A 19,353-nucleotide genomic window follows, 5' to 3' on the forward strand; every position below is an offset into this window, starting at 1 on the left:
ATTTACAGGGGGAACTTTTGTCATGAGCTCTTGGATTGTTTGTTCCTCTGCTGATACCAGGAAAAAAAACCACAACAATGCAAGTGCATTAAAAGCCTGAATATTTCACAACACTTTGCACTTAAGCAGAGAAAATATAAAAATTTCATACTTTGGATGAATTTGCTCAATCTCATTTTGCCGCAGCAGAACACTGGCATGAAGTGTGAATTATAAAAGAGCGTGAAGGTGTGAGAGTTGTGACACTGATGTGTTAGTGAAGGTAGCAGCTTGGCTCTGCAGGTGTGTTAGATGTTGAGGTTTGTGGGTCATCTGTGTATAGAAAGTGTGTCTCTTCTCACCCAGACTTGGGTTAAACTGGTGTTTTGTTGATGTGAGTGTGTTTTCTCCAGATAACGTATCTGGCTGTATTTCAGGGTACTTTTGAGATCGGTCCATGTCCCGTCCACGATCATGGAGGAGGCGTTTGCTGCTAATTAGGTCATCTTAAAGCATCCTCTTCATCTGCAAGGCTTTAATGGCACCTGAATAGAGAAGAAGGGCCACCAGCTGATAATCACAACTAACTTTTGATAATGAATAGAGGGTGGAAATACACATTCCATGAAATTCTGTTCAAATTAGTCCTAAATTTGGATTTATTTTATTAACTTATTGGTGGTAAAGAAAAAAGAAAAAGCTTTAGACTTTTATAAACCAACAGATTTGAGGTTAAAGGAGAAGTATAAAGATTGACACTTGTTTTTCCTCTAACTATTAGCTGCTCCTTCGCTGATGAATGCATTCAGTTATGTGTGTTCAGTTTGAGCAGACAGGTCGTCCAGCAGGTTGATGCCCAGAAATGATGATGCTGCTCATCCTTTCTTTGAATTGCCTCATCTCATTATTCCCATGAGAGCCAACACTGTATCCATACACGTGGATTTTCATGAGCATATAGTGCAACAGAGAGAAATGAAGCCCGTCTGGTTTTTGGATTCACACTTTGACACTTTGATTGGATTTCAACACTGAACAATTTCGCTCTGCAGCAGGATCATTTCTCCACCGCTCTTCTTAAAGCCCTGGGAAGGGCTCTCGTCTCTTTGGAGCATTTCCTCTTCTCCCGCTCTTTTCTCTTTTTAATCAGCTCTCTCTGGATCCAGTTCTGTATAATTAGAGACCGAAGCGTTAATCACCATGCATCCAGGGCAGGGAGAGCCAGGCATTTCAAAAAGACACAAGAGAAAGTATGGAGACGTAGAGGAAGGACAGACAACACTGCTTTGCATTACTGTCAGTGTGCATACATTCACACACTGTGAGGACACATCCTAAACACCCAGCTCGTCGTGTGTGCTGGTTTTTGACCTGTTGTCATTATGCTCAGCTGTTTGTTGCGTAGTGGCATTGTGTTGCTGTGTTGAAAGGTCACAGTTTGCAGGAGGTCCTTACATAACAACTCTCCCTTACCTTCTCTCCTGTCTGCTCCTATCTCCTCACCTCCCATCTTCCCTCGTCTCCTTCCTCAATCTTTGCCCTGTCTTCATGCTGGCAGTGATTTTGCTCTTAAACATTTCATCCTCTCCTCCCTTAACGTCTTGTTCTGGCTGGAGGGAAGACCATTCACTTTAACTGTAAGTTCACATTTTGGCAGAGTGCAATAAACATCAGAGTGGACATTTATTATTTTGGGTGAAACTCTGCTGGCTCCAGTAGGAAGTGCTGTGTACTTTCTCTGCAGGAGTAGGGAACAGAATAACACGGGCCAATGACCTGAGCTTCATTTTATTTGCTGTATAGTAAAAAAAATGTAACTTGGAGAGATTTGGAAATGAAATTAGATTGGAAAGTGCTCATAAATTGATTTTTATATCAAACGACGAAGTGAAAACATTGAGACAGCTCATAGCAATAAACTTACTGAGATTTAATTGAATCTGCGGCTCCAGTCAGCTTTAGTGAGATTTGAAGTCATCGCCAGTTTGAGGATCTTAGACTGTATAAAGATAGACGGCTGCTTGAATTCTCCGAATTCTACGGAAAGGAGCTTCACTGCTTCCTATGTTGTCTCCTTCAGCATAGGAAACACTGGGACGATCTTGAAAGTGATGCAGCATCTCTGTTGCTGCTGTCAAGATCCAGAACTGATGTGAATCCTCACCTTTCCAGTCTGGAGTCCCAGTGAACAACAAGCATGCTGAACCTCAATATCATGAAAAATACATATAAATATTATGATCATAAGTCAATTCAAATATAAATATCATGATCAGAACTCTATAAAAACATATGTATGGTTGGAATGAAGTAAAAGTACAAATATCAGTATCATGTTCAGAGCGAAGTAGTCATTTCTATTCCCCAATTGTAAATAAAATAATTTTCTCCTCTTACACAAGGTTTTCTTCACGTATTTTCTTCAGGTTATTATATGTTTCAACCTCATGGTCCTGTTTGTTTTGTTCAGCAATGGTTTGGTCTGTGATTATCTCCTGCTCTATTTTGAAATTTCTTACTGGTTGTTTCACTTCCTGTGTTTGTCTGGTTTCCTGCTCTTGTGATTGGTTTCCCCACCCTCATGTGCTTCACCTGTATTTAATTAGGCCTCAGTTTGTTTCCTGGCCTTCACCTCATGCTTCACTTCAGCTTCCAGCTCTGTTGATTGTTCTTCAGAGTTTTTGGATTCTTTCTTTTGCGACTTCCTCCCTCTTTCTCCTGCTGCATCATTTATGTAAGGCAATTTATATTTTTCAATTTCACCGGCACCCTCCTGCCTTGGGTTATGTCCGTGTCCTGTTAAAGCCAATTTAATGCCAGTTGTATGATTTCTCTAATGTGTGTGAAACAGCTCAACCTCCAAACCAAGCTTTTTGGTTTTCACCACATGGAAGGCTTTGGCCCTGCAGTGACGCCGCAGGCCTCGGTAGCTGTTAGCTCAAGGTGAACCCAGCTTGACTTTTAAAAGAGGCTGATGTGAGTGGACAGATCAGACTTGTGAAGAAACATGTTCAGTGCAGACACGGCTGTTGTGAACCACTCAGCAAACAGAGCAGAGGCAAAACCAGGGCCTCGCTTTTTTTTTAACTTCAAATGTTTAATTCAGTCGGTGTATTTTATGGTTTTTGTCCCCGAGAAGCACAGATGTAGTCCTGTGACTTGAAAACTGAATATCAGTTTGATTTTGGTGTAGTTATATTTAAGTGTTTGTCTTTTTCCTCCATTTTTCCATGTCCTTCCTGTCTCTGGCGTTCAGACCTACACAAAAGTTTTTTCTTTACTTGGCTTCAAGTATTCAGTAGACTATCTGGGCTCTTACATGAGCTGCCGGTTGATTAAAAGGTGCTGATATATTAAAGTGCAGTGCAGATAATGTTTTAATGCTGACAGATGGTTCCCACTTCTGCCCTTAGTTCTGTCATCATGCCAAATGAGCTCAGGACGTATGCTCTGATCTGTCTCAATCCATATGCAGTGTCAGTACTGTGTGTGTATGAACAAGGGCTTGTACACTGAGATGAAACAATTGGTAAGTTGAACAAAAGAAAATCCATCTGTGAGATTTGAAAATTGTTGAATTGTAACTTTCATGGGAAGGTTTCCCAACTTTGCTGCTTTCAGATGTTCTAATATCAACATTTGTTGCTTTTTGTCGCATGAAACACAAGTTTATGGAATTGATTTGGAATATAAAATGTGTAAGTCTATAAATTGTTGTGTACAAATAATCCGGGTATGTGATAGACAACATGTTTGTCAGATTAATTGATGAAAATCTACATTGTCTTAAATTCAGCCCTCGTACGTCGATGCATTTGCGATCATTCATTTAAAATGGTGATGTATGTGTACAGTTATTGTCAATGTAGTGGATGTAATGCTACACTGGACTTTCAAGTCATTTACCAAATTCAATATTTGATGACTAAATAAATATCCAAGAAGTAATCAGGCAATATTGATGTATTGTAATGTGAAGTCTTAATATAAACAAATATTTGATATGTCACCCAGGTTTATTCTGTGGACATTTTATTGTGTAAAAAAAGTTCAGCTCTCTCTGGTGGACAGATTGTGTACTGTGCTGGGGCTTCTCGTTTGACGACCCTCTGTGAGCAGGAGCCTGATGGCAGGAGTTTGATCACCAGAGTTTCACCTGCTCTGGCTGCTCCGTTAGTCTCCCTGCTGTCTCCCACAGTGTTTGCATTTGGTTGTATTTTGATTGTCTGTTCCGTAATTCACATTTCACTACTGTAAAATAAACGTATTTTTCAATTACAACTTGTGTGGTCTTCTTTCCTGTGTGGTCCTTCCTTTGTGCGTCCTTGAGCTGGGTTGTGGGGGCTTGTTCACGACCTAATAAGTTTTGTATGATGTAGTTTTGTCTTTGTGATTCGACTCTGTTTGGTTTGTGTTATCGCTACCTTGTGAAGATGGGTGTTAATGAGCTGCTACTGATTAGATTTGCAGAACTGCACTCTGCCTACTAGTGTTAATGTATCTGTTGAGCATCATATGTGTTTCTTGTGATCTTTGTGGGGGGGTGTATAGCTAGATCTTTAGTCTCTGTTGTATCTGGTTTGTTGATGCATTTTGTTGTTCTCCCAACTGGTAATTATTGCCTCTTATAGTTAAAATAAATGAATCAGCAGATATAGACGACAAATCACTACCTCTGATACCAATGTTCACTGTTTTTTTCTCCCCTGTCTGCTTCCTCAGTATGAATTCAAGGCCAAGAACATCAAGAAGAAGAAAGTGAGCATCGTGGTGTCTGTGGACGGAGTCAAAGTGATACTGAGGAAGAAACAGAAGGTAAGAATATTGTGATAAATTCCATCTGAGGTGAGAAATCATTTTCGCTTTAAAGCTCTCCAGCTTTTTCAAATGAAGATTTGTTCTGTGTTTAAACATGATGGTCTTGTTTCTTACAGAGGAAAGAGTGGACATGGGATGAGAGCAAGATGCTCATCATGCATGATCCCATATACAGGTCAGTCACACCTCTGTGATAAATGAATGGGGTTTGTACTGTATGCAGATAACATGTTATTATCTTTGCATTCTTACCCCCGGTGGATCAAACATGCACTCTGTAAATAATACAGTGAAATTGCTCTCCAACTCAATGAGCTGAGGCTTTACAGGCCGTCGCATGCACTTTACCATGCAGGACTTAATGTGCTTTAATGTTCTATATATGCTAAATGCAGTCACATGCATAAGCCAGCATCATAAAAAATGTAAAGCTTGTTCATGTAGATGGTTGAGCATATGTTAAGTTTGCAGTTTTTTCAGGGTGGGGGGGTTCTACTCTGACTGTTTTTGGTGTTTTGTGACACAAGAGTACAACAAAGTTTCAGCCTGACAAATATCACAGTAAACTATCCCAAAGTAAAGGTATCATCCCATTTGACTCAGTTATACTGTGGTGGAGCCTGTCAACCAATCACAAACCTGCCTGTGATGCTCTGAGTCACTGCCATCAAGTGTCAAAATTAGGCTTGATGGAAATATTTTTTTTTTTTTTTTTGAAAAGAGAGACGACATTAAAGTATTTTGTTTTGAGAACTATAAAACTGTCATTGTCTGTTTTATTTCAGATCAGAAGCAGGAGGTAGCTACTTTAAAGTGTCTTTACATTGAAATGTTTAAGTGAGTGCTCTTAAAGGTGTGTTGTAATTTATTCATATCCTATATCTGTTGGAGGATCTGAAGCAACACCCCAAGATAGTGTGATAAATATAATTGTCCCTGTGTGGGTTTGTCCGTGTGTGTGTTGTCTGCCTGGCTCCCAGTGAGGATGTGTTGTAGCAGTGCAGCAGCTAAAAGAGATGCAAGTCTGAGCCTTTGTGCTATTACACTTTACTGTGGTGGTGCTCAGGAACAGGACAGTATAAGACACCAGGGTCCGTACAGCAGAGTAGTGGCAGTATCTGTAAATATTCCTTCCTGTAGAATTGTATATGCATTAGTTTTTTTTGTCATGACTGTATTGATGATGGTGGAAAAAATGTTGATCACGTCACAACTTTAAGGTTCTTTGGTTTCTGCAACGTTTGCTCAGTATTTAAATTTCCTGTTGTGTTTTGCAGGATTTTCTACGTGTCTCATGACTCCCAGGACTTAAAGATCTTCAGCTACATTGCACGAGATGGCTCCAGTAACTCCTTCAGATGCAACGTGTTTAAATCAAAGAAGAAGGTACAGCAGAAGTGCAGCCGAACACTTTTACAATCAAAGTATTAATATTAATGAATTGATTATGAATCATATTATTGGTACCTGTATGTGTCTTTGTTAAATATCAAGCAAGAGCCAGCAGGTCATTAGTTTAGCTTTGACTGAAAATGACCTACCGACACCCCTAGAACTCAATAATCAACATTCTGTATTCTTTTTAAACTAGGAAAAAAAGTGCAGAAGTGCCGTTTCTATTTCTTTGCTGGGGGCAGTGACTTCTGTCAGTTTGATCAGATGCAAGAGAATTTTTGAACGGCCATGATTGGATACAAAAGTAAAAAGAGAATGTTAATAGATGTGAGTTTGCTCAGAGCAGCACAATTTGATGCAACTTTATCCTGTGGTTTTATGAATCTTCTTTATAAAATAAAGTAAAATGACATTGGAGGGAAACAAAGGAGACAATTCTGACATCAGAGGGCTGAGATGAATACAAACCCACACATGGGGTCTCCAGTCTGTCTGTCTGTCTGTGTGTGTTGCTATCTAAAGCAGCCTTCAGCTACTGTACAGTTGGTTGTTAGGGGCAAAAAAACCAAACGGTCCAGCAGTCAAATTCATGCAAATGCCACAAGGTGAAAATTCACTTTGCTTTCCGTCTGAACCATAGACTGTAAATCAAGATAGATGTCATGACCACTCCCAAAACTTGATCACCACCTGATGTCTGGCTGCAGTATTGATCATAAGCATTGCTTCCCCCATGTAAGTGGGTAGGACATGGACCAAACTAAAAAGTCAGAGTACACATCAAATACATTTTAAAGGATGGTTCCTGTCATTTACAGTAATCATCACACTCTATGTCCAAGTGTTAATGTTCCTGGCAAGTTTGATTTTAATTATTTATTTCACACCGGGTGAAACGTTGGATGACTGACAGCTGAGACTGACTGCTGATTGGAGGAGCGGGGCTTTACCACCCCAGCTTCATCCCCCGACCACTACTCTGCAGGCTCTGGCTCTAAATGTATGAGATGACAGTTTTCATATCCAGGATATATTGGCTTCATTTCTTGATAGTGGGAGGAAGTTGAGACACGTCGTCCATCTTTATCAGTCAATGTTTAACTATTCATTTAACTTTGAACATTAGACTTTAATGTGGGTTTTTGTTTCGTTCAGATGAGATACAAGTTATTCTACAGCAGCATCAGTAACTTCAATCTAATGCAGCCCATGAGACATGTTAATTCACTTTTTTGTGACCAGCTGCCTGTGACTGAAGGTTATCTGTAGTCTGCGTTCTTAACCTTTACTCCATAATTAATTTCCTGGATTCGTCAGCCGAGTTAATCAATTTTAGTTTTTAAATTTGAGCTTTAATTTCTTGCGGCTCAGTTAATATCCGGTGGCTTCGCACTGCACATCCACAGCTTTCAGTGAATGCAGAATGGATGTACTCGAGGACAAGGATCACGACTGCACATTCCAGACAAGCATCTCTTTATACCTGTCTGAAGATGTACGTGTGTTACTGCAGTTGTTGCAAGTCACTGCTGTCTTGGCTTGGAGGTCTGCTAACACCAGTCAGCTGTAATAATGATGTCCTGCAGAAGTGAAGCCAAGGATGATGGAGTGTGTGCATAATATTAAGTCTGACCAAAGAGGTAGCAGGTTGTGAAAGAACACTGGTCAGTGCTGTGGTGTTTGTTGGAGTGAAAAGAATACTCTTAACATTTACCTGTGACCTTTTATCTTTAACATCTCTCCCTCAGACGCAGGCCATGCGTATAGTGCGGACAGTGGGTCAGGCCTTCGAGGTGTGCCACAAGCTGAGCCTGCAGCACGCTGAGCAGGATGCAGACGGACAGGCCGATGGAGAGAGTGATAAATCAACAGAGGAGCCCAGCAGTGATGGTGAGGTCTACCTGAAATGTTTTACCCTTATCTGCTATCCACAGGGTATTTCTGCACATAACACACATTTTTGGTTAAAAATATCACAGCAGATTTTCATGACTACAGAGAACTGTGTAATAAAATGGAAATGATTATCAGAGAATATTAAAAGACGTTATTTAAAGCAGACACAAAATTAATGTCATCTGTGTAGGGCTGGACAATATAATATAATAACTGCAATATATTTTTCATCAATACATATTACTTATGCATGGTGCAGATGAGGAGGTATACCATTTTACTGTTCTATGTGAAGTTTGTAAAATGTGTTTGTTTTTTTTCATGAAGAGTTTAAAACTACAACCTTCACTCAGGAGCAGAAGTCCGTCTTGAGACTTTCTTGAACATAGTATAGGATAGGGTGTAACGTTAATAACATTTGGAGCTTGGTGGGAAAAATATAATCATCCCACCCATAAATCAAGATAGGTGACAGGCAAATTTAATTATCCAGATCAAGTGAATTTAAATGTGGTTTAATAAGGGGTCTTGGGGTTGGGCTATCTTTCAGATTTTTAGGTAATAAACATTGTGAATTTGATATGTTGGTAGATAATGCAGCTATTTTGACATGAAATATTAGGTGAACGCATCAATTAAGGCTCTATATAAATAGAGCACTGTGTCTATGCATGTGCACAAGCTGCTATATCTGGTGTTTTGCTTTAGTTTCAACACCAAAATGCAAAAACAATTCTGTTACAACTAAAAAGCTGCAGTTACTTACGTTTAACATTTCTAAATTGAGTATAAGAGAGAAGTATTTTTGGCTTCTCACAAAAATAATACAACCATTGTTCTCAGAGAAGCACTTTATATTTAACACTGGGCCTGAACAATGTTATTGTGGAAAACATGGTGTTTATGAACCTTCATTTTGTTCACATGGCGACCGTCCTCGATCTTCCCCTTGTTGATTACATGCCTCCTTGTGGCCTAATTGGAACCATCACACCTCAGTAGCTCATTAAATTAGCTCAATGATATAACCACATGGAAGTCTGGTCACTGGAGTGTTCAGATCTAAGACAGAATCTTGATTTGAGTGTTGCTTATAAAAGCCTCCACGTTACAAGGTGGAGAGAAGTAACTGGATTCTAACTTTCACATCAGTGGGCGGCAGCAGACAGCGGCTGTCACTGGTCCCAGTAATGACTGTAATTTGCACAGTGGGATGAATAGTTATCTGACATTGGGCTGGAGCTGGTGACATGCAGAGGAGATTGTGACAGTAAAATACTGTGTGCTCAACATAGCATTAATTTAAGGTTTAGTTGTATAAATTAGTGTGTCCATTTTTGTACGGTTTTCATAGACTCCTATTCATTATTGTCCCACTAAGCTGGACACATCAGAGCAAAAGACCACAAACTGCATCTATTATATAAACTGTAATCATGCAGTAGGTTAATGACATGTGGCATCAGTATAATATAAGGAGGGTTCTGTATATTTATTTTAATAATAATAATTTGATGGGCATTGTATGATTTAAACTTTGTCTCTAAAAAATCTTCAAATGTGTTTGTATTATATTTTGAATTGCACTAAATACTTGGTGCTGAGTGAGTGTTAGCATATTCTGAGCATCTCTTAACAAGAACTCACCGATATTCGGACTATCAGTAGCATTTCATGTAAATCTGTTGCCATCAGCTGGTCAGGTTTGCTTCACCTGGAATAAGACCGTTTTAATACAACCCCTTGTCAAACAGTTTCTTTCTGTGCAGCTCTTTTTACTAAATTTAAAACTAAAATAAAAAACATTTCATCAAGCTTTAGAAAGAGACTTTCCCCATTTTCTGTCTTTGTGCTAATTAAGCAGGCTAGTGATGATAGCTTTGAAGCATAGAGACAGGAGAGGTATTTGTCTTTAACGACAGAAACATATTTTCTAAAATGCTTTTTTCCCCTCTTATTAAAAACTAAAATCCAGAGGGTGATAGTTTTTCTTTCTTGTCATGACCGTGTCCCTCTACAGGGCGTCAACTGACGGGAGCCGAGCGAGGGGAGGAAGAGGAAGGCAAGCACGGAGGAAGACGAGGAGGAGAGGATTCTTTGGCCGGCACGTCACTGTGTGAAAAGGCCGTCAGTGAAATTCTGCAGAGTCTGGCTGAACTGAATGTGGTGAAACCAGGACAGACCATCATGGTAAGATACTGTTGGGTAAAAATATTAATTGGAGCCTGTGTCTTGAGTTTGACACATTTTAATTGTGTATTTGCTACTTCTATACATAAAGCAAGTTTTATGTTAAGACGAGTGTAGTTTTCTGTTATTGTTTAGTGTTTAATGTACTGAGCTGCAGGCGTTGATTGGTTAAATGCACTTGTTGAGAGCTTGTGTGGGATTATAGTCCCCTGGTGATGTAAATATGTGTCATCTGCATAACTGTACAAACACTGTTATCCCAGAATGAGTGACTTACAATTGTGTCAAAACCGGTTAATGCTGATGAGAGGGTTGTGGGGAAATAGGGGGAGAGAAAATGGGAACAGGGCAACTCGGGTCCAAGCAGTGACCAGCTGTTTCATTAGGTCGGTGACAGACAGGGAAAGGGGCTGTGGAGGAGGAGGGGGAGGCTGTAGCATCTTTTCTCTTTGCCCTGATGTCTCTCACGATTAAATCTCACTACAGGTAGGGGCTGATGCAGCTCTCCTTCAGGGTTTCTGCCTCACCATGTTATGTCTTCTTCCTGTTTTGATTCTCTTGACCTTTCTTTAAACAGATGCATGACACAGGAAGAGAAATGGCTTATAGATAATCACTTGTACTCCTGACCCCCTAAGGCAAAGTTCATCTGCCTTTTATAAAATATCAGTGTGGCACATGTATACAAAGATGGATGACATGTCAGCTCCTCTAAAGTGAAGTCAAATTGTCTTGAATGAATGTCATACCTCCGACCATTTTTTTTTAAATGCTGTTGCGTAGGATCCGGCTCCAAATGACAGCAAAAGATTGTGGCACCCAGATATTTTGGCTTCATGTTTGTACAACAGGTGGAAGGGAAGACATGTACTCCATCTTTAGATGTCAGATTGTTAGCTGCAGGGTACAACTTGAGATGGTTTCTGTCATTTCAATAGGCTCTTGTGTCACTTCATGTTAATTTTCCCAGTTAGTGTGGTTTTAATTAGTTATTTGATGCTGTAAAAAGGGCTGAAACATCATGTTTGGCCTGCAAAGACGTGTTCCTATCCGGGATAGTTCAGCTTCATTTCTGGATAGTGAGAGGAAGTGGAGACTTGTCTGTATTGACAGTAAATATTTGTCAATAAAGTTGCCTGAATGGACAGTACAGTTTGCTGAGTCATTGCACCTCCCCCCCCACAATATGCCCTTAACACATTGTACAAAGAACACGGTCTAGCTAATGGGACCTGTCTATCCTTTATGGGTCAAGCTGTGGTGAGCTCACAGGAACAAATAGATCCGTAATCACTGCGCTTTGTTAGATCAGGGTTTAAATCAATGTACAGTAAAAAGCCGGCTGTCAGAGGAAAGGTGCAATATTCAAATATTGGTGTAACAAGGCACGTTTTCAGTCTTCATAATGTTGTGCTCTTTCTTAGAGATAAAGTGTTAGAAATGGGAAAACAGCAGGAGTTGAAATCCTGCTGTCCAATCTGAGCTGACCCAGTTCCACTGTCAGAAAGGTGCAGGGGGTTTCCAAAGTTGCTCATCCGTCCGACAGGGGCTTCCGTTGAACGTTTACAATCCGTTTTTATTGTGGCAACGTTTCTTGTCACGGTCACTGAACAGCTAAAGCCTCACAGCAGCAACAGCCATCCTCAACACCATTCATGACATTTCATTTTAATTGCAGAGGCAGTGAAGGTTATCAACACTGGAGGGTGAGGTATAGCTCCAGCACCCACTTTTAAATGAGTGTGTTTTTGCTCCTGACTCTCTCTGTTCTTACAGCTACAGGATATCGACTGTGCTCTGTTGATTCATTACTTTGGCTGGAGTATGTTTTGATGCTATTATCTGGGCACAGCGCTGCCAAATGGATCATTAAACTATCAAAGTACAGCGCAGTGCTTTGTCATCTTCTGCAGCACCTGACCAGATCATTGACTGCAGCTCTCATGACTTCATACACAGCTCCAGGTTGGCAGGAGATGCTGCAGATATGAAACCACCCGGTCACTGGTGCATGAGGTAGAACGATGATATCTTGGCAGACTCTGAATCCATTTGAATTCAGGAACTGATGAAGATCTTTCAGTAACAGTTTGACTCTGACAGAATGAAAAAGATGGGAACATTGCAGGCTTTTAGCGTGTCATGATCTGTTCCTTTGGATTTGTCACCAGAGCGAGTGTGGTAGACGCAGCCGTGCTGATAAAGGGAGAGAGAGCGGGATTTGAGTCGGGAACCTGAATATTTCTGCTGGCTGTAAAAAGGGGACACTTAATCCCAAAAAACCCCAGTCTGTTCCTTTTTGATTTCTCAGCAACGCCACCATAATCCCACGAGGGGTTCAGGAGCATCTGCTCCTTGCAGATAAGCAAAGAAGTGAGGGATGAGATGAATCATAGAAAGAGATGAAAGAAAAGGAGATGAGGATAATGAAAAGGGGAGACGGGCCAGAAGACATAATATACAAGATTCTGTTGCAAACAAGCGACACATCGGGAGACAAAATAAACATCTCAGTCTGTGGTGGTTAAGTCACAGCTATTTAGTCCAATTAGTATTTTTAAAAACATTGAAGTCAGTTAATAATCATGTCTTAAATATTGCTTCTGGAATTTATTCCATGTGTTTACTACAACATCATCTGATGTGCAGCAAACACTGTCACTGCTACAGTTGCTTGGACGCTCATTGACTCATAAGGGACAAGTGTCACAATATGTTTTTTAAATAAATGTTTTGTTTTATCCATGCCTTGATTTTTTTTGCAATTTATCTACATCAAGGCCATGCTAATGAATAGTTATACTCAGAAGTTGTTTTAACAGGTAGGCAGTCCAACTAAAAATGTTAATTTTAATTAGTTTCATGTACTTAATGAATTGTAGGTCTAATGATTCCCATTGCTTTTCTATCATTTCACCACTATGACCATTAAAAAGGTATGTGTATTCTGTGTAGCTGTTTAAAAAGTTGAGATACGTTTTAAATAACGTTGTAGAATTATAAAATATTCAAGAGATTTGAAAATTTTAAGTTGTAATGAGGTTTTAATCTGCTCTTTATAGACCTTTATAGATAATTGAATTTTCCTAAATGGAATTCTTATTCATAGTAGACGGACAGCCCCTCTGATACTGAAGTGAATGTGCTGCACTTTATATTGTGCTACTTTGCCCTCTAGTGGTTTGATGAAGGAAGCAATTCAGACACACGCACATGCACACTTCCACACATCTTAGGTGACATTAACACACACTAGCTCTGTCGCTGCTGTGTGAGTAGGGGCTGAAATGCAAAGCGGATTAAGCAACATCTATTTCTTCTGGACACGTGTGTCATCAAAGATCATCTCGAAATTGATCTAAAATCCACAGGGGAAGGAGACTGAAGACAGTGTGTGGTATAATGAGCTAAGAGATAATTCCATTTCTAAAGAGAAATTACAGTGGGGAGCTTCAGATCAGCAGCTCTCAGTCCTGGTCTCGGGTTCAGACGACTGGGTGGCTTCCATCCGACTGGTCTGTTAATTGCATTGATCTAAAAATGGCTTCTTATAGCCAGGATGAAAAATGTGTTCTAACACCCGACGTTGAAAACCACTGAGCCTTTGATTATATTTAAAGGTTCAGGTTGAGTGTGTCAGGGAATATGATGTATGAGATTTAGAAGCAGGATTTCAGTTCAGTTTTTTTTTTTTACTGCTATAGCCCTTCCATCAATAATTAATTTTTGTTGTTTATTTCTGTCTGTGGTCAGGATTTTGATCGACGATCCGTCTTCACTGTGACTTCTCAAGGCATCACTCCCAGCAGCCCTTGCTCCCCATCTCTCACTCCGCTGGCGTCGCAGCACTACCTGCAGCTTCTTCAGCAGCAGCTGCAGCAGCAGCAGCAGCACACGCAGGTGGCCGTCGCTCAGGTGAGAAGCAGACGTCAACAATCTCACTGTGGGGGTCATCTCACGGGAAGAAATAGATATTGATTAAAATGCACCATGACCAAAGTGAGAATCTTTTAACAGTCTGTTCGACCCACAGTACAAATGCTCTCTCTAAGTAGGGTTATTTTCACCATCAGTTAATTTAACATTTAGTGTTTTCAATCAGTCATTTGGTTCATGAAACATCAAGCTGCTCCCAGAGTCCAGATAAGAACTCATATAGTTGTGAGTTTGATCTGATCTCCAAACAGATTCTGCATGTTGACTATTGGGAATCTGTAGGTGAGGGACAACATTTTGGAGCTAGAAACCTTCTGTTTTGTTTTTTTTCTAGTTAGACAAATCAGGTTTGAGCAGGCTTTGGTTGCCTGCAGGAGTGGAGAGCAGATGATGTGGAACACATTGACCATGATGCCTCAGCTATTGGCTTTTTAATTCATCATATTCATATATATGCTGTTCATTGAGAAGTAAAAATGTCAACATTTACAACTCGCTAGTTGTGAAAAAATCTGGTCCTACATGTCGTCTCTAAACTCCAACTTTAGTCTGATGTAGCCAGTCAGACTGTAAACATTGTACAGTGAGGTGAAGACAGGCCTGGAGCAGATATACACTGTCTACACCGGAAGCCCCAAAATATTGGCCATTTCCTCCAGAGGATAATTTGTCGTCAGAAAATCGACCATGGGCTCCGAGATGACCAGAAGTCCAAAATGTACAGATCCTCTGTTTGCAATAACATACAGTGCAAAGGAAATTTATCATAGAATCTTTGTTTTAAGATTTTCTGTCACTTGAGTGATCATTTCAGCTCCCCTCAGACTGGTTCATCTTTAAATTCAGAGGCACGGCCAAGTTCACCAGCTACACCTGACAAGTTGATCATGACTTATGCTGTGGATTAACCTCATCCAACACTGCATAGCTCACAACAGTCACTGAACGTGTGCATCATACAGCAACTCTGACTTTTTACTTTTGTGAGAAACTACACGGAGCAGATGTTGTAAATTAAAACTGGAATTATTTCCTCACCTAAGACTTTTCATGTTTTCCCTAACGCACAATGTAATTTGCTTCCTTGTCACAATCCTATCTTTCTCTTTACTGAGGTGCCCCGAGGATAAAAAAAAAACACTTGTGGTGTCCTTCATCTTAATTATTTATTCACAATAAAATCTCAATAGGCTGTGAGTTTACCATGTTTTCCCCAAGCATTGTATGTCTTATACTAAGGGCGTTCCACTAGGGGGCAGCAGCAACACAGATATGCAAGGACAGGTGGTGCAGCATTAGATAAAACAACCTGTGCTGAAATTAAAAATGCACAAATGTTTCTTTAACATCTCAAGAGATTCACAAGCCTTTGAACAACATCTGAGGAACTGCAACAGATTCATGTTTACTTTCATAACCGATACTGTTGATTGCACTGCTTTATCAAAATCAACCTGTCAGTGAATTTAAAACACCGTCCTAAGATTACTTTGTCTCAGTCCAAGGATTAAACATATGAGCAGGATTATGAACCAGTTTTAATTCAATGGGAAAAAATTCAAACTTGAGTGTTATTAAGTGGAGACAGATAATAATGATTCAAACAATGACTGTAATTGCTATTGCATCAAATCAAATGTTCGTGCACAAACACCCTTTGTTTTCCTGCTGCAGGTGCAGCTGTTGAAGGATCAGATGGCAGCAGAGACCGCCGCCCGTATGGAGGCTCAGGCCCGCGTGCACCAGCTGCTGCTGCAGAACAGGGACCTGCTGCAGCACCTGGCGCTGCTCGTGCAGCAGCTGAAAGAGCTGGAGTCCCATTCACCAAAAACGGCACAACCAGAGCCGTCCCAGCAGGAGCCTCAGGAGAATGGCCACAGTAAGTTACTGCAGAGGAGGCGTGAAACTCCAGGTCAGGGTCCTCATATCTGCTGCAGACCTAGTTTCACTCTCCCCTGTTGGCTTGGGGATGATGATGATGACGACATGCATGACACAGACCATGATCCCTCACTGACTTCCTGTCTGCAACAGTGTCAGTTGTGCTTGATGGGGCAGAACCACAAATGCCTGGGAGTGAAGGCAAGTGCTTTTCCTTCTGTGCCACCTGGTCATGCTTCAAATGAGCATTTCACTTCACATGTCAAAGAGACAAAAACACCCTGCCAGGAGTGAGCAACATTGTAGATGCTGGAGAATATTTTTAATGTTGAAAAAGTCTTGATCACACTGAGAATAGTCACAGATCCTCAGTCAAATTCAGATTAAAGATTGAGGAAGAAATGAAAGATGATTCAAAGCTGACAATTAGATGCATTTTGGATGATTCGATCATAATGAGACACAAGTATAGTTGTGAACGCACCCACGATGCATTGAGGTTGCATTTGAGATCCAATCACTCTCACCACATTTGGAGGTGGTGTGGGACTCACATGGCCACATTCCTTTTAGCGGTGTGATCTCCACTCAAGGAGCTTTACAAGTCACATTAACCCATTCACCCACTTTTCGCACACTGTGGACACAGCTGTTAGGGGCACTTTAGGGTTCAGTGTTTTGACCAAGGACACTTCAGCATGTGGACTGGATGAATCAGAGATCGAATCGCCGACCCTCTGGTTAGTTGATGACCCGCTCTACCTCCTGAGCCACAGCTGTCCTTTGTGCTGGGTCACAGTGAAGGACCCTCTACTCATTCGATCCTCTGACCTGAGTCAGTGTCATAATAAACTGAAAATATTTGAAATGACCATGAATGAGATTCCAATCAGTGTTTCCAAAGTTTTCATACTTTGTTTGCCTGTAAATTGTATTCATTAAGACTAGACACTAGTCGTGACTCTGTGGCTGCACAGAGACAAAGCAGTGATTTGAGTAAACTGCTCACATACTTCAGCATTTTTTTTTTTTTTTTGGTTCAGCATTTTGACTTGATGATGCTAAATGAAAAGTCAGGGGATCGCTAATTGGTAATTAGATCAGTAATTACAAGTTATTCTTCGGGGAATATCAAGGCCTGAATCAAATTTCACTGCACTCCATCTGATAATTTTCCGCTTTCACTCAAATTCACAAATGTTAACATGATGCTGGGGCTAGAGGAGGAAAGGGATCACCACAGTCATTGGGATAAATCCTCAGGACTCTGACTGTTGTCACTAGCATGCTTGATTAAAGCAAACATTTTGTATTCTGAAGGTGTGTATTTCAGTGACATTGCTTTCAGGGAGAATTTTGATTGTACTGTTATTTTGGTAAAGGAGGATTTTATGTGATGAATTTACAGCAGCTCGAAGAATGGTTTGTCATGTCAGAATGAAAATAACTACACACACACCTAAACCTAATTCTAACCCTGATCCTAGAAAGTCTGAGCTCTCAGTCAAACCCTATAGAGTCCATATATGTGTACTTATGTCAGGTGGGTTTAATTTGTTGTGAATAGGTCCACACAAAGACGTACAAGTACACACACTTGGAACCGAATGTATATAAAGTCCCAGCTCTGCCCTGGGTGTTTTTTAAACCTGACGCATCATGTTTCATGCTTGTATTAATCATGTCAGACCTCCTGATGGAAAGTGCTGCTCTAGCTAATCTCAGATATGCCTGCTCCATGTGCTTCCACTAACACACTCTGTTCCTGTATGAGAACATGTTGTGGTTTTAGGTGGATTTTCCTGATTTCTCTTGTTTTTATTATTGACACTCATTTCTTTCATCTATTCCAGATGCTCAGCAGTCATCCGTCTCTACGTTAGCAAAGTCCCTGTCTCTAAATCTGAAGAATCACTACAACCAGTCCCCGGACCAGCTCACCACCTCCACACCGGCATGGCTGCTGCAGACCTCCCTCTCCCCAACGCAGGTGGACTGCGCCGAGTCTTACCTCAACCTGCTCAACCTGGAGAACAGCGCCACGCCGGCCGCGTCCATCAACGGGAGCCTGGACCCGTTCATCAGGGCCAACGGGGCAGTGGACGACAAGGAGAGGTCCTGCACTGATATCGTCCCGTTCACACCGAGAAACTCTGACAACGTGGATGAGAAGTAAGTGGGCTGACCTTGTGTTGATTGCAGAGAAAACGATGCTTGTTAGTACTGAAACAAAACACAAACGACCAAAATGGGTGTAGTGTAGCAATATCTTTACGTCCAGTAGCAAATGAAAATGTCATTGCCATTAAAACAAGCATGTAAACAGTCTGCGTGAAACTTAGTTACTCCTGTTTCCCATGTATGAAGCTGAGTCTCTGGCTCCAGATTATGTCGAAAGTGCAAAATGTCGGCACCAGGATTTTTTGGATATTTTTTTAACAGGAAGATGTGATGATCCATCATCCGTCGTTATATAAAGTCTATAGCTGTGTCTCAATTCAAGGGAGCATCCTTCTGCATAGACAGTGAATGCAGAACCAAAATGAGGCGGCCTGGTCTACAGAGCCTTTACGTGTTTACTATGTCACCACCTTGTCCCGCTCCTATTGCTGTCACAAAGCAACAGGGCTGCAGTTGGAAATTATAAAGTTTTGATGCCCTTGATTGAGGATTGATATCTCCGGGATGAAAGGAAGCATTTTTCGGCCACATTTGGAGGAGCCTTTGAAATGTCACAGCCTCTTCGCATCTCTGAAGCAACCGGTCTTCAAATGCAGCCTCTGAAGGATGCAGCCCCTGCATTGAGACACAGCTTATGAGTCATTTAGCTTTGGGGTACAGTTTAATTTGTCTTAGCCAATATCTGTTTACATCTTTTAAGAGTTTGCCAAATCAGCTCTTGGCTATTTCTGTTTGCAAAGAACCATGAATGAAATCACGGTATAAATAGCAAAGAACTTAAACAATCCTTATGTGGCACCAGTCAGTTTGTGTTTGAGGTAACCACTCTACACAGTGTGACACATGCAGCTGGGGCTTTTAGTGTTATTAGTGGAGAACAGCTCATCTCAGCAGAAACAGTCTGCAGCTAATGAAAGTGTGACTATAATCAGGGGATTAGAGAACACAGGGACAAAAGGGCTGGGGTCAGACAAACAAAGAGGGGATCAGGTTGGAGCTTGAAAGAGCGAATCAGAGAATGAGATTTAAAACATGGAAACTCCATCAGCTTTACCTCCCGTCCTGTTTTCTTCCCAG

The 19,353-nt window shown here is 40.9% G+C and overlaps 1 protein-coding gene across 7 annotated transcripts in view; it reads left to right on the forward strand.

Moving 5' to 3' along the window:
- LOC109626415 (carboxyl-terminal PDZ ligand of neuronal nitric oxide synthase protein) overlaps positions 1 to 19,353 on the forward strand; it is a 53,302-nt gene that overhangs the window by 21,273 nt on the left and 12,676 nt on the right. For 3 of the 7 annotated variants that reach the window (XR_011239069.1, XR_002202533.2, XM_020082354.2), the window contains exons 3-10: positions 4,702 to 4,794; positions 4,914 to 4,972; positions 6,075 to 6,183; positions 7,941 to 8,082; positions 10,109 to 10,278; positions 14,032 to 14,193; positions 15,889 to 16,093; positions 17,949 to 18,267. Coding sequence is in view for 5 of the 7 variants with exons in the window: in XM_020082354.2 (XP_019937913.2) it covers positions 4,702 to 4,794; positions 4,914 to 4,972; positions 6,075 to 6,183; positions 7,941 to 8,082; positions 10,109 to 10,278; positions 14,032 to 14,193; positions 15,889 to 16,093; positions 17,949 to 18,267 (1,259 nt within the window). In the remaining 2 variants the exon portion in view is untranslated. Of the gene's footprint in view, positions 1 to 2,560; positions 2,714 to 2,830; positions 2,923 to 3,392; positions 3,509 to 4,701; positions 4,795 to 4,913; positions 4,973 to 6,074; positions 6,184 to 7,940; positions 8,083 to 10,108; positions 10,279 to 14,031; positions 14,194 to 15,888; positions 16,094 to 17,948; positions 18,268 to 19,353 lie in introns of those variants that run through there. The other 4 variants (XM_020082355.2, XM_069513191.1, XM_020082357.2 and 1 more) reach the window with 4 other exon arrangements.

The sequence above is a fragment of the Paralichthys olivaceus genome, chromosome 18, assembly GCF_024713975.1.
Source record: "Paralichthys olivaceus isolate ysfri-2021 chromosome 18, ASM2471397v2, whole genome shotgun sequence".
NCBI classification, from domain to species: Eukaryota; Metazoa; Chordata; class Actinopteri; order Pleuronectiformes; family Paralichthyidae; genus Paralichthys; species Paralichthys olivaceus.